This window comes from Crocuta crocuta, unplaced genomic scaffold (genome assembly GCF_008692635.1).
Source record: "Crocuta crocuta isolate KB4526 unplaced genomic scaffold, BGI_CrCroc_1.0 scaffold395, whole genome shotgun sequence".
Taxonomy (NCBI): Eukaryota; Metazoa; Chordata; class Mammalia; order Carnivora; family Hyaenidae; genus Crocuta; species Crocuta crocuta.
In genome coordinates, this window is record NW_027532601.1 from 1660007 (window position 1) to 1671199 (window position 11193).

Genomic DNA, 11193 nt, shown 5'->3' on the forward strand with positions numbered 1-11193 from the left:
AAAATGAGGAGGAAAGAACAAAAAATGAAGGTGTGATGGAGGATGGAAACATCTTTTGATTTGACTCATGCTTTATAAGGCATTACTTAAGCCCTTAATTTTGCCATACAGTAAGCTGTGTACTTCAAAGGGATTCTTTTTCAAAATAGTGATAGCTTTGCTCTAGGCCATTCCTACTCCCTCCCTTATTCCACTTTCGAGTCAGATAAGCCAACGCTCATAAGTATATCAAATCATCCATGTACTGTAAGTTCAACTATGTCCCTCCTCTGTTTTCAACCCTCCAGAGATTTCCTCTGTCTTCCAGACACAGTAAACCACACTGTAAACTCCTTCCTATCTTGGGTCCTTCCCACATTCCCAGCTACATTTTGCCCCAATCTCTACCTCAAAACTCTACAGTCCTTCCATAAAAAGCTATGCCCACTTCCCTGAGTCCTCCAGACCCTCTCAATATGGTACTTCCTCTACCTGGAGCCACTTTTCTCCCTTCCCCCCAAACTTCCCCGCATTTAACACCTCCTCATACGCTATAAGCTCCGTCAACTGCTAATTCTTATTTCTTTGGTCTCAACTTAGAAGTCTCTTGCTTGAAACCCTAACTGTGGGCTGACTACCCCTCTTGCTGCTCCTGGAATGGACTCCCATCATGGCAATCAGAACCTGGCCCATCCTGGCCCATTTGACTCTCTTCTTAGATGGTCAGCTCCTACAGGACAGGGAGCTTGCTCATTTTTGTATCCCTAGGAGCTGGTATAGGGTAGACGTTTTATGAAATGTACCATATAAGTAAATTATGGATGGAGAAACAACTGTAATTTCAGAGATAAAGGATAATGGAAAATATTATTTTAAAGTCTTCATAAAACTGTTAGACCATCCTGAAAATCATTAGACTTAACAATAATTAAACCATTATTCTGGGCTTCAATAAAAACTTCTATAACTGAACCAAACGAACGTATGACTAACTAATTATCAGTACCTCTATCATTTTAAGAGGCAAGTATCTGATGTCTAATCGCTTGGTTTATTATGACCTTGATTTTATCTAAATGATTAAAATATGGTTATATATAAATAGTATACCGTATCAATAACATATACAATATTATTTACATAAATAACAAATATATAATATGTGTGTACACACAAGATAATTTTAAATTATGGAAAGTGCCAGAAGAAAAATAAATGGTTGCAATGTGATAGGGTGTACATGGGGGAAGGAAGACATTTGAGATCAAGTCATCAAAACAACCTGTTTTGTGGATCATTTTTGGTTTTGTTTTTTTTTTTGTCTTAGATAACGTTTTATTTATTTATTTATTTTTACAAATAGTTTATTGTCAAGTTGGTGTGGATCATTTTTGAAATATGTGTTTTTTAATAAAAATCTGCACGATTCCTTGGGGCGCCTGGGTGGCTTAGTCGGTTAAGCGTCCGACTTTCGCTTAGGTCATGATCTCGCGGTTCGTGGGTTCGAGCCCCGCGTCGGGCTCTGTGCTGACTGCCAGCTCAGAGCCTGGAGCCTGTTTCAGAGTCTGTAGCTCCCTCTCTCTCTGACCCTCCCCTGCTCACGCTGTCTCTCTCTCTCTCTCTCCTAGAAATAAATAAAAAAACATTAAAAAAAAAAAACAAAAACTGCATGATTCCATTCACCCCATAAATACTACAAAATCACTTCTTGCTTATTTATAGGTGAAAAGTCATAATTTATTAATATAACTATACAATTTAAAATTATAGAAAATATTTTTATCTGTTGTAAAGATAACCCCCTCCCCCCCATACACACAAAGAAAATTGTCAATGGCTGCACAGCATGTTCTTTTGTGACATTCTTCTACAACAATCCCTGGGCTAGATTCCTGGGCAAGTTATCAAGTATAATCAAGATACCGGAAACACTCAAGATACTCCCGAACAAAAAGAAAACATGGAGCAAAGAGTCCTCAGAGCAAAAGTGGGGGCCAGGGTGGCGGGGGGAGACAGCAGTGAGATTAGCAGAGTGTGATAAAAGCCCTCAAAGAAGGTCAATGTTCTGGGAGATCACAAAGGAGAGAGTTGAAGAACTCGCTTATATGCTCCATTAACAGTATAAATCTGAAAAATACAGAACTTGAAGCCTGCTTAGCATTTTGCAATGTTTCATGCTTTTGGCCAGTCTTTTGAAAGGCATAAAGATGAGACTTTAAAAAGTTTCATTTTTAATAAGCAAAGGCATAAACCCTGGGGTTTTTTCCCCCACATAATTNGTCTCTCTCTCTCTCTCTCCTAGAAATAAATAAAACATTTAAAAAAAAAAATAAAATAAAATAAAAAGTTTCATTTTTAATAAGCAAAGGCATAAACCCTGGGGTTTTTTTCCCCACATAATTCTATTTAAAATATTGCCATCCCATTGTCTTTCAACCTGAAAAAAGGAGTGAGAAATTAAAGGTTGTAAAATTTCACCTTTCAATGCTGCTGGGCAAGAAGAGGATCTCTTTTTTTTTTTTTTCCTTTCTTTCTTGAAACCAATTTGTCTACTCTTAACTGTTCTGGTGGGGTTTTTAAAAATTCTAATGAAGACACGATTTCTCTATTATGATAAAAAATAAGGGCTCAGACTCAGAGGATCCCTTCTGAGAGACAGCACTTTGTGGCACACGTTCACAAGTTCTTGGTCTCAATTACATTAGACACTATCCAAGGCAATTTAATTATTGCCTGTCCATATCGGCCTTGTTTGCCAAGTCCCCCTCGCCCCCCCACACCTCCACCAAAAGAAGGTTGAAGACAGCCATTCTTCTGTGATTCGCTGTGCCAAATTAATTCTGAATAGACAAGCTGGAACACACCAAAGGAAGCAATTTCCCCATTTACTTTAAGGAAATGAATTTCGTCGCCACATCTCTGAAATTGTTCTAAGTAGAATGTTCTGTGCACTAGCTGGACCCTGACACTTTATGGGTTCCTGGGGAAGCCCAGGAGGCCAGGTGAGGAGAAAACTGAACCCTCCCCACAAGACCCTGAGCCAGCGACCTGAATCTCCAAACTCCACCTATTTTTCCGTCACACACCTCTTCCTGTCTTCTTTCCTAAAGCCTACATTGCCCCAAGCTTGCCTGTTGCAGAGTACCTTCTCTGTTATCATTAATCCCAACCTTTTTCTTTTTTTTTAAATGTTTATTTATTTTTGAGAGACAGAGCATGAGCGGGACAGGGACAGAGAGAGAGGGAGACACAGAATCAAAAGCAGGCTGCAGACTCCAAGCTGTCAGCACAGAGCCCGACACAGGGCTCGAACTCCTGAGCCGTGAGATCATGACCTGAGCCAACATTGGACAATTAAGTGACTGAGCCACCCAGGTGGCCCAGCCTTTTTTTGCGCTAGCTGCCACTGTCACATAATTTAAGAGAGGAGGAATTACCTTCTTTAACAATCTCGCTGATCCTCTCTGCAAAAATCAGCGCAGTCCTGGGACAGGAGTGACTCAAGAACGAATTTAGACAGCTTGAACATGAAACAACACTCTGATTTCAATTTCAAGGACAGCTACATGAAATAGAGAAACTGAAATAGTCTCTGACCAGACAATAAAGGCATTCCTGCCCTTGCTTAGTTCTCCCTCTTATTCGCTTGGAGATCTTGGTGGTCTCACTTTCTACATTTCTATTCTGAATGGTCTTCTCATGCTCGCTCTCTCTCTCACAGAATTTCTAGAGATAAAAACAAAGTCGCAAGAAGAAACAGCTTTGCCTTCAACAGTGGCAGGGATACAGAAGCCCTCCATTTGAGTATTTTAGAAATCCTAGGGGCCATTGGGACAATGACCCCACCTCTCTGGGTGTCAGAAAACTTGGATTCTATTACTCGCTTTCCCAAGGAATGCAGATGACAGTCGAAAGACTTTTCTCTGGTCCTCCACCTCTCCATTTGCAAAGGGATATTTCCTCTGTTCACCAACCTTTCCTCGTCCATGCAGATTTGGATTCAGAGGCAAAAGTGCTGGACAGAAAGCACAGGGACTTGGTCGCTATCTCTAATTATATCATTAACTTGCAAAATGAGTGGGGCAAATCCTTCCCTCTGAGATGCGCTCATCTGTAACACACAGGGACTGGGTCTGAGATTCCTTCCCAAGGATGAGCGTCTGTGAGTCTGCGGCAGGGATGTTAAACTTAATTACTCTTCCAAGCAACTTCCTGATTAACTGTATCTGACTCTGACCATCTCGCTCACACGTCCTGGTGGTTCCATATCGAATTTCACCCGGAGACAGCTCTCTGCAGGGACTCTCCTGTTGTTACCAAGTGTCTGGAACTCCTGGGGTCTGGAGTGGTGTCTTGGGTCCTGGGTGTCCTCATGCTGCAAGGACTCTGCTCTCTTGGGAGGAAGGGAACCCACCAGGCCGCTGACACTCTTTCTCTCCATGCTAGCGCCTCTTCTCTTTGCCAGAAAAAGGTTTTGCCTGACTAGCAAAGGCTTCATTTTTCAAGACAAGATTCCTGTAAGATAATGTTTGGCCTCAGGAAGTAGTGCGGGAAATCCTGAGAGGCAGGCAACCAAGACGGTGGGAAACAAAACTGAAGAAACACCCAAAGCCCACCTCCTGCCCTGTCCCAGTCACTGCCATGTCCTGTCTTGTCACCCACGAAAGCTATGCCCCCGCAGGGCTTGCAGATGAAACACCCTGAAAACATGATGCATTTTCTATGGGAATTTGCAATCAGACACTGGTTTCCAACCATGGGACGAGCTTAATTACACTTCAGAGCATGTGCTCCTGCAGCCAGTAATAACCACCAGTTCAAAAAGATTAGACTTCAGTACCTTTCATCTGAGTGGCTATGCAATGATGGGAAGAAAGGCGATTCATCGTGTCTGGCACGTTCTCCACCCCCACCTCAGTGAGGGGCACTTTCTCCGCTCCAGGTTTGTACAGAACGACAGACCAGCTCAAAGGTTTTATCGTACTGGCAAATTTTAAATGAGAGATCAGCCCCTTCCATGAACTATATTTTAGCAACTATGTTCACTTGATTCTACAACACGTATTAACCACCTTCCACCACGAGGCTTGTCTCCTATGTCTTTTCTGTGAGGAAGAAGGATTAGGTTCAGTCTCCCAAAATTATATGGGCCAAACGGCCCAGCTGACCAAAACTCTCTAATTGGAAGGTAGGGAATAGCACAGAGCTAAATCTTGGGGCGGGGGGAGGAAGTTCTAGAATATGTCCAATATCACCACATATCTCAGAATTTCCAGGACAGTCCCTCTCTCAAAAACTGTCATCCATCTGTCCCCACAAATACACCCTAACTAGTTTTCAAGTCCTGTTTACTGGTTGAGAAAATAGATTATAACGTGGGATATAGACTCATGCCGGTTCAAGAAGTATAGCTGGGTTGCTACCGAAAAGGGAAACCTGGGTATTACAATAGTCCAGTAATGTTTAAATCAACACACAGGCATCCATCTGCCCTTGCGACTGGAGAACTCACGTGGAAGCAGATGTGTTGCTAGAAAGGACAGAAGTTCGGCTCCCTGGATCTATTTTCCCAGCGTGGGGAAGACGAATAATCCTGAGATGCAGCAGAGAACAATGGACAGAATACTTGTAAAACCACTGACCAAAGGCGGTTAAACTTGCACAGAGCTGGAAAGGAGCCCACAGGTCAGCCCCAAGTTGGAGGGTGCACCCCGAAATGACTTCAGGGCAGAATTCCACAGAGGCAGTGCTGTCAGGGGATAGCTGGGGGCTGTCACATTTTGATGATGAAGTACCAGGCAGTGTCCTGGGAGTTTTATACAGATTATCCTACTGAATCCTTACAGCAAGCGTGCAAGGCGTGTGTAATATATAATTAGCATTTCATGTGTGGAAAATAACACTGAGGGGTCAAAGGACTCGTCTCAGGCTGCAGAGTCAGCTTATTGGCATACCCTGGACCCAAATCCCTGCCTTCAGGATTTGAGTTCTTTCTGCTTCAGTTTGTTTGTTTGCAGTGACAATTACTGGGTTTGCTGGGGGTTTCTTCTGAATCTAAAAGTACATACCGAGTAAGGGTGTGAGCCAGAATTTAAGAACTGGTCACCTGTCTGGCCCCAGTGTCCACAATCTTGCCATTTCACTAGATGGCTACCTCCTTATTCACAATGTTTCCCCCTTTCCGGATCAACCGCTGAAAACGTGCCCACTAAACAGGCTCCAGTGGAGAAACAGCAGTGCAGACAAAGCCAGAAACTGTTGTGAATTTGCACTCCGCATTGGCATGCTTCCTTTTTCTTTTCTGGAATGATCCATGCCTCCCAGACTTGAGCCTAAAAGGAGGCTCACTATCTGCAGTGAGGAACAGCCTGGTTACTGAGTGCTCAAGGCCACTCGCCTAAGATGATAACACAAGGCAAAGGAAGTGGCCTTGGATTTGGGGGGGGGGGGGGCANGGGTCAGGGAGCACACACAAGGGAGCTTCAGAAACTCTGAGTTGGGTCAAAGGGATGCCAAATCAAGGCTGCCCAGAGGGAGGATGCCCAGAGTGGCTACTGTTTCAAGCTAGGACAGCAGCAAGAATGACATGTGCAGAGTCCCGGATGTTCAGTGTGCCCCATGATTTCATAGCCACCATCTCTTTTCATGCTCTCACAACTAACTCCATGGGGTCAGCAAGGCAGACTTTATGTCACTTTCACAGAGGGGCAGAGTCCAGACGACACTTGGAGACATCAAGTGACTTGCCTAAGAGCTAGTCAGTGCAGGGCCAAGCTTCCTAATGTCTAGTCCAGGATTTGCCTCCTATAGCCTGCTTCCTCCCCAAAGCATAAAGCCGACATCACCAGGAAAGACAATTAAATGGGAAAGAACAGTACTAATATTAACAAAGAAAGTGTATGCGGGTTGTCATCGTTTCTTCTCTGTGCTTTGGACAAGAGGGTTCCCCTCTCTTCAGTGAAAGAAACACCTCCCCACCTTTCAAACATATTTACGGTTATTTCACAAGGTTACAGTATGACGGCTAAAAATAAATCACAGCTATCCAAATGTCTTCCCTCTCTAGAATAATCACCTGTGTCTACATGGCTGGGCTTACACTGGTTAAGTGGATGGCATTTTCCTCTCACACAAGACTCTGGATCTACTCCATAAATTTCTCATGAGCACAGACTGAGAAGGGGAGAGCCAGTAAATGAGCTATAGAGAAATATGGACGTTCTAAGACTCCACAAGTGTCTTTACAGATATCAAACGGAATACCCGGTCTCAGAATCTGAAGGAGGAAATGCACAAGAGAAATACAAGTATTGATGTGGATTAGTAAAATCCAGATTTATCTTGACACAAATTGAAAGAATGTCCAGAATCAGAAAAATCAAAAACACTTGACAAAAGTATGGGGGGAAGAGAGGTGGTGAAAACTACAGATTTGGGCTCCTTTTACCTTTTTTTCCCCAGTAAAGCATAATATTTGAGGTTTGCTACTTTGACACACAAATTTTTAAGAAAGGGATTCAGAAACTCTGCCTGAAGTGAACTGTCAATACTTTAGGAAGGAACAGGAAGAAAAGAGAGAAGGTCATGATTAATAATGAACCCATTTTAAGTGACTTATTTTTTTTTTTAACTTTTTAAGTTTATTTATTTCTCGTGAGAGAGAGAGCAAGCAGGGGAGGGGCAGAGAGAGAAGGAGAGAGAATCCTAAGCAGGCCCCACACTGTCAATGTAGAGCCCAATGTAGAGCTCAAACTCATTAAACATGAGACCATGACCCGAGCCGAAATCAAGAGTCAGATGCTTAGCCGGCTGAGCCACCTAGGCACCCCTCAGTGGATTATATTTTAGTGAATAAGCAAATACCAAGCTGAGCCCTAACAATTGATTCAGATTCCCACAATGAATGTCTTTTAGTCACCTACAGTAGGTATAGGACATTTTTAAATATTCATAATTAGCACAATGATTACTTTATTAGATGTCAATATTAAGATGGGAAATGTTAATATTGTCCTCTAAGAGAAGACAGAAGTTGTTTTCTTTGCCTGCTTGCCTTCCTTCCTTCCCTCCTTCCTTCTTTTTTCTTTCTCTCTCTCTCCCTCTCTCTATTTCTTTCTCCTATTAAATAGTGAAATGCCCACATAGGAAATCTTCACCCTGGGCTTACTACCATTTAAGTTGTAAGGGTTTTTGGAAGCGAATCAGACTTCTTCCTCCCTGATTGGCTTATTTCTCATTTCTACCAACAGACAGTAGACAGGGTACAATCACCTGTGAACATGTGGAGGACACGGATGATGAAGGGAGCACAAGAGTTGTGTCTTAACAAGAGAAAAAGTACCTCATTCACATTCTCTAGTCTCTAACATTACGACTTTAAAAATCTCATTTCCCAGTACTTATTATCTGATACATTTCACCACTCACCAATTTCCAGCAGGAATGCATTAAGGAAGTAACCCATGTATATGCAATTCTCATCTATCAAACTTGTTGCATCCACCACTAACTGATCAATTAACCAGAACCAGAGAGTGCTTTCAACAGACATCTGGAATGATTGATGTAGGCCAACGGGCTTAAAAGGGCATGTCTGTCCTCCTGGAGTTCCTGATTTAAGAACCTACAGGTAGCTCACTCCTCAATTACACATAAAGAGATCAAAAGATCACTGGCATTACAATGCAGTATGCCCTAAGGGCCAGATGATGGGCTCAGCAGTAAGTGCTCCAATGGTCCAGAAGGAAACATTATGAATCGGTGTGTTTAGAAGCCACATTATAAGAAAGAACGAACCTGAACTAGGCCTTGAAAGATGAACAGGCAGAGGAAAATCCTGTGCTTGTCCAGAAGGGGTTGGTGATTTCTGCTGCTGTGATCCTTCATGGGTAACACCAGCCCAGGATGGAAATGAAATCCTACATTAACTCTTAGAAGTTAGGCTAGAATGAGCTTCCGATTACTGTTTTTAATACTAAGGGTTAAGAGGGAGGTGTTCTCCGTAAGTTATTAAGATTGGCTTTTGAGAGTTCAGATGAAGACTCAACACATGACTGAACAAAAACCTAAACAAACAATGTCACATAAAGGAAAGAGAATGGCTTCCAGGCCATCGGGTCTAGTCTACTCCCTCACTGCAGTCATTCATGCATCAAATGAGAGAATGTACTTTCACCGTGGTAATTCCTGGTCAGCCAGGGAAGCTGCTAACAGAGACAGGACCTAGCGATGCTTACTTACCCTCCAGGTCTCCAAGAAAGAGGGAACTTCAGAAAAGTATATTTGTGCATTCCGATGTCAAGGAATGAGCTTCCTAGGGTGAACACAGATGCAGGCTTGCTGCCTGGGGACTCTGAGCATTCCTGGCCTCTTGCAAGATGGCTGCCCCCAGGTATTCTCAGCCTCATAATATTAAATGTCAGATCTACCTTGTCCTGATTGCAGACTTACACACAACTTGTGATTGCGGCTTATTGTGGAGAGAATGGGCTGTTTCCTGTGTAATTTCCCATTGAACTAGTGTATCTTATTGGCAGTCTGAGGTCAAGGCACTGTCGCAAGAAACAGTACTTGGAGTTGGCCTCGAAGAGAAGACTTCGGATGGTGGCTTAACACCACTCAACTTGCGGTGTCTGTAAGGTACACTGGCTCCAGTGCGCCACCCTTATGGGAGTCCTCATGCAGTTGGGGAGTGAAACACTGACAAATTCCCATGGACTGGGATACGCATCCCACGGTTTCTTCTACCATTTTATGTCGTCAATGACCCTACCCCAGGACAATGAGAATATGATGGTTATCAGCCATTTTTTTTCTCTCACCAATTTTGTTCAGCACTGTAGGAGAGGTCGCAGCCAGTGCAAAAGATCAAGAAAAAGAAATAAAAGGCATAAATAATGGGAAAAGAAGCAGACAACAAGATTCTGTATTTATAAAACCCTATGGTGCTTAGATATGATACCAAAAGCACAAACAACAGAACCAAAAAATAGGTAAATCAGACTTCTTCAAAATTAAAAAGTTTCATGCGTCAAAGAGTATCATAGAGAAAGTGAAAAAATAGCCCACAGAGTGTGTTTTCAAGTCCTATTCTGATAAGGGACAAAATATCCTTACAACTCAATATCGAAAAGGCAAATATTGCAATTTTAAGATGGGCAACATACATGAACAAACATTTCTACAAAGAACATATCCAAATGACCAGAAAGCACATGAAGAGATGCTCAATGTCATGAGCCACCAAATCAAAAGAAAATGAGATACACTTTACACACATTAGCATGGCTATAATAAAAAAGAGAGAGAGGACACCTGGGTGTCTCAGTTGGTTGAGCATCAAAGTCTTGATTCGGCTCAGGCCATCATCCCAGGGTTGTGGGATGGAGCCCTATGTTGGGCTCTGCACTGAGTGGGGAGCCTGCTTGAGATTCATTCATTCTCTCTCTCTCTCTCTCTCTCTCTTCCCTCCCCCTGCCTTTCTCCCCCACTCATGCTCTCAGTCTCTCACTCTCTATTGACTCCATCAATGTGTTCCCCATCCTCTGGTTTCTGGCTGAGGTTCTGGTGAGTTCCATACAATGGAACACAGAATGGTTGCACCCTACTCTACGCAGAAAGCTCATACGTTGCTGACACCTTGCAGCATAACAGACAGGCCCAGAAATGATGCCACCAACTGCAAGACCAAGGGAAAGCTCACCACGTAGAGCTTGCGCCAGATGACAGCCCATTCTCGCAGTGTCGATGTGAGCTCCTGCACCAGTGGGAGCTCACCAGGAATCACAGTCTCGTGCTGCCTAGAGAGAACCAGACAGATGCTCCCGTTACCCTGGGCTGATCATCCCTGCTTTTCTCTACAGAGGTCATATGCCCCACAGTGCAAAGACGGGAGTGAGGCCAGTTAGGCTGGGGACAAAACAAGCCTCACTCACTCTGGGGAACTTTGTTTAGAAGACTTTATGACACCTAAGCATCTGAGAAAAAGAGAAGGAACTCACCACTACAGCTCTCGAAATGAACCATTTCTTCAATGGAGTGGGCCCATGACCCCGCCTGTACTGTCCCATTTCAGATCATTACAGGGGCAAGGGTTATTGGCCGTTGATGGCTTCAGTGATTCCCAGGGATGGAAGCCCAAATCCATTATTTAAGCTGGTTCTGCCAAGCAGCCGTTTCATTGGGGGGTGGGGTGGGGGGGTGGGTGAGGTGTGC

At 43.4% G+C, this 11193-nt stretch overlaps 1 protein-coding gene across 1 annotated transcript in view; it reads right to left on the reverse strand.

Annotated features, from left to right (window-relative positions):
• DOCK5 (dedicator of cytokinesis 5) overlaps positions 1-11193 on the reverse strand; it is a 164946-nt gene that overhangs the window by 126088 nt on the left and 27665 nt on the right. The window contains exon 4 of the mRNA XM_077780138.1: positions 10682-10778. Coding sequence (XP_077636264.1) covers positions 10682-10778 — 97 coding nt within the window. The remainder of the gene's footprint in view (positions 1-10681; positions 10779-11193) is intronic.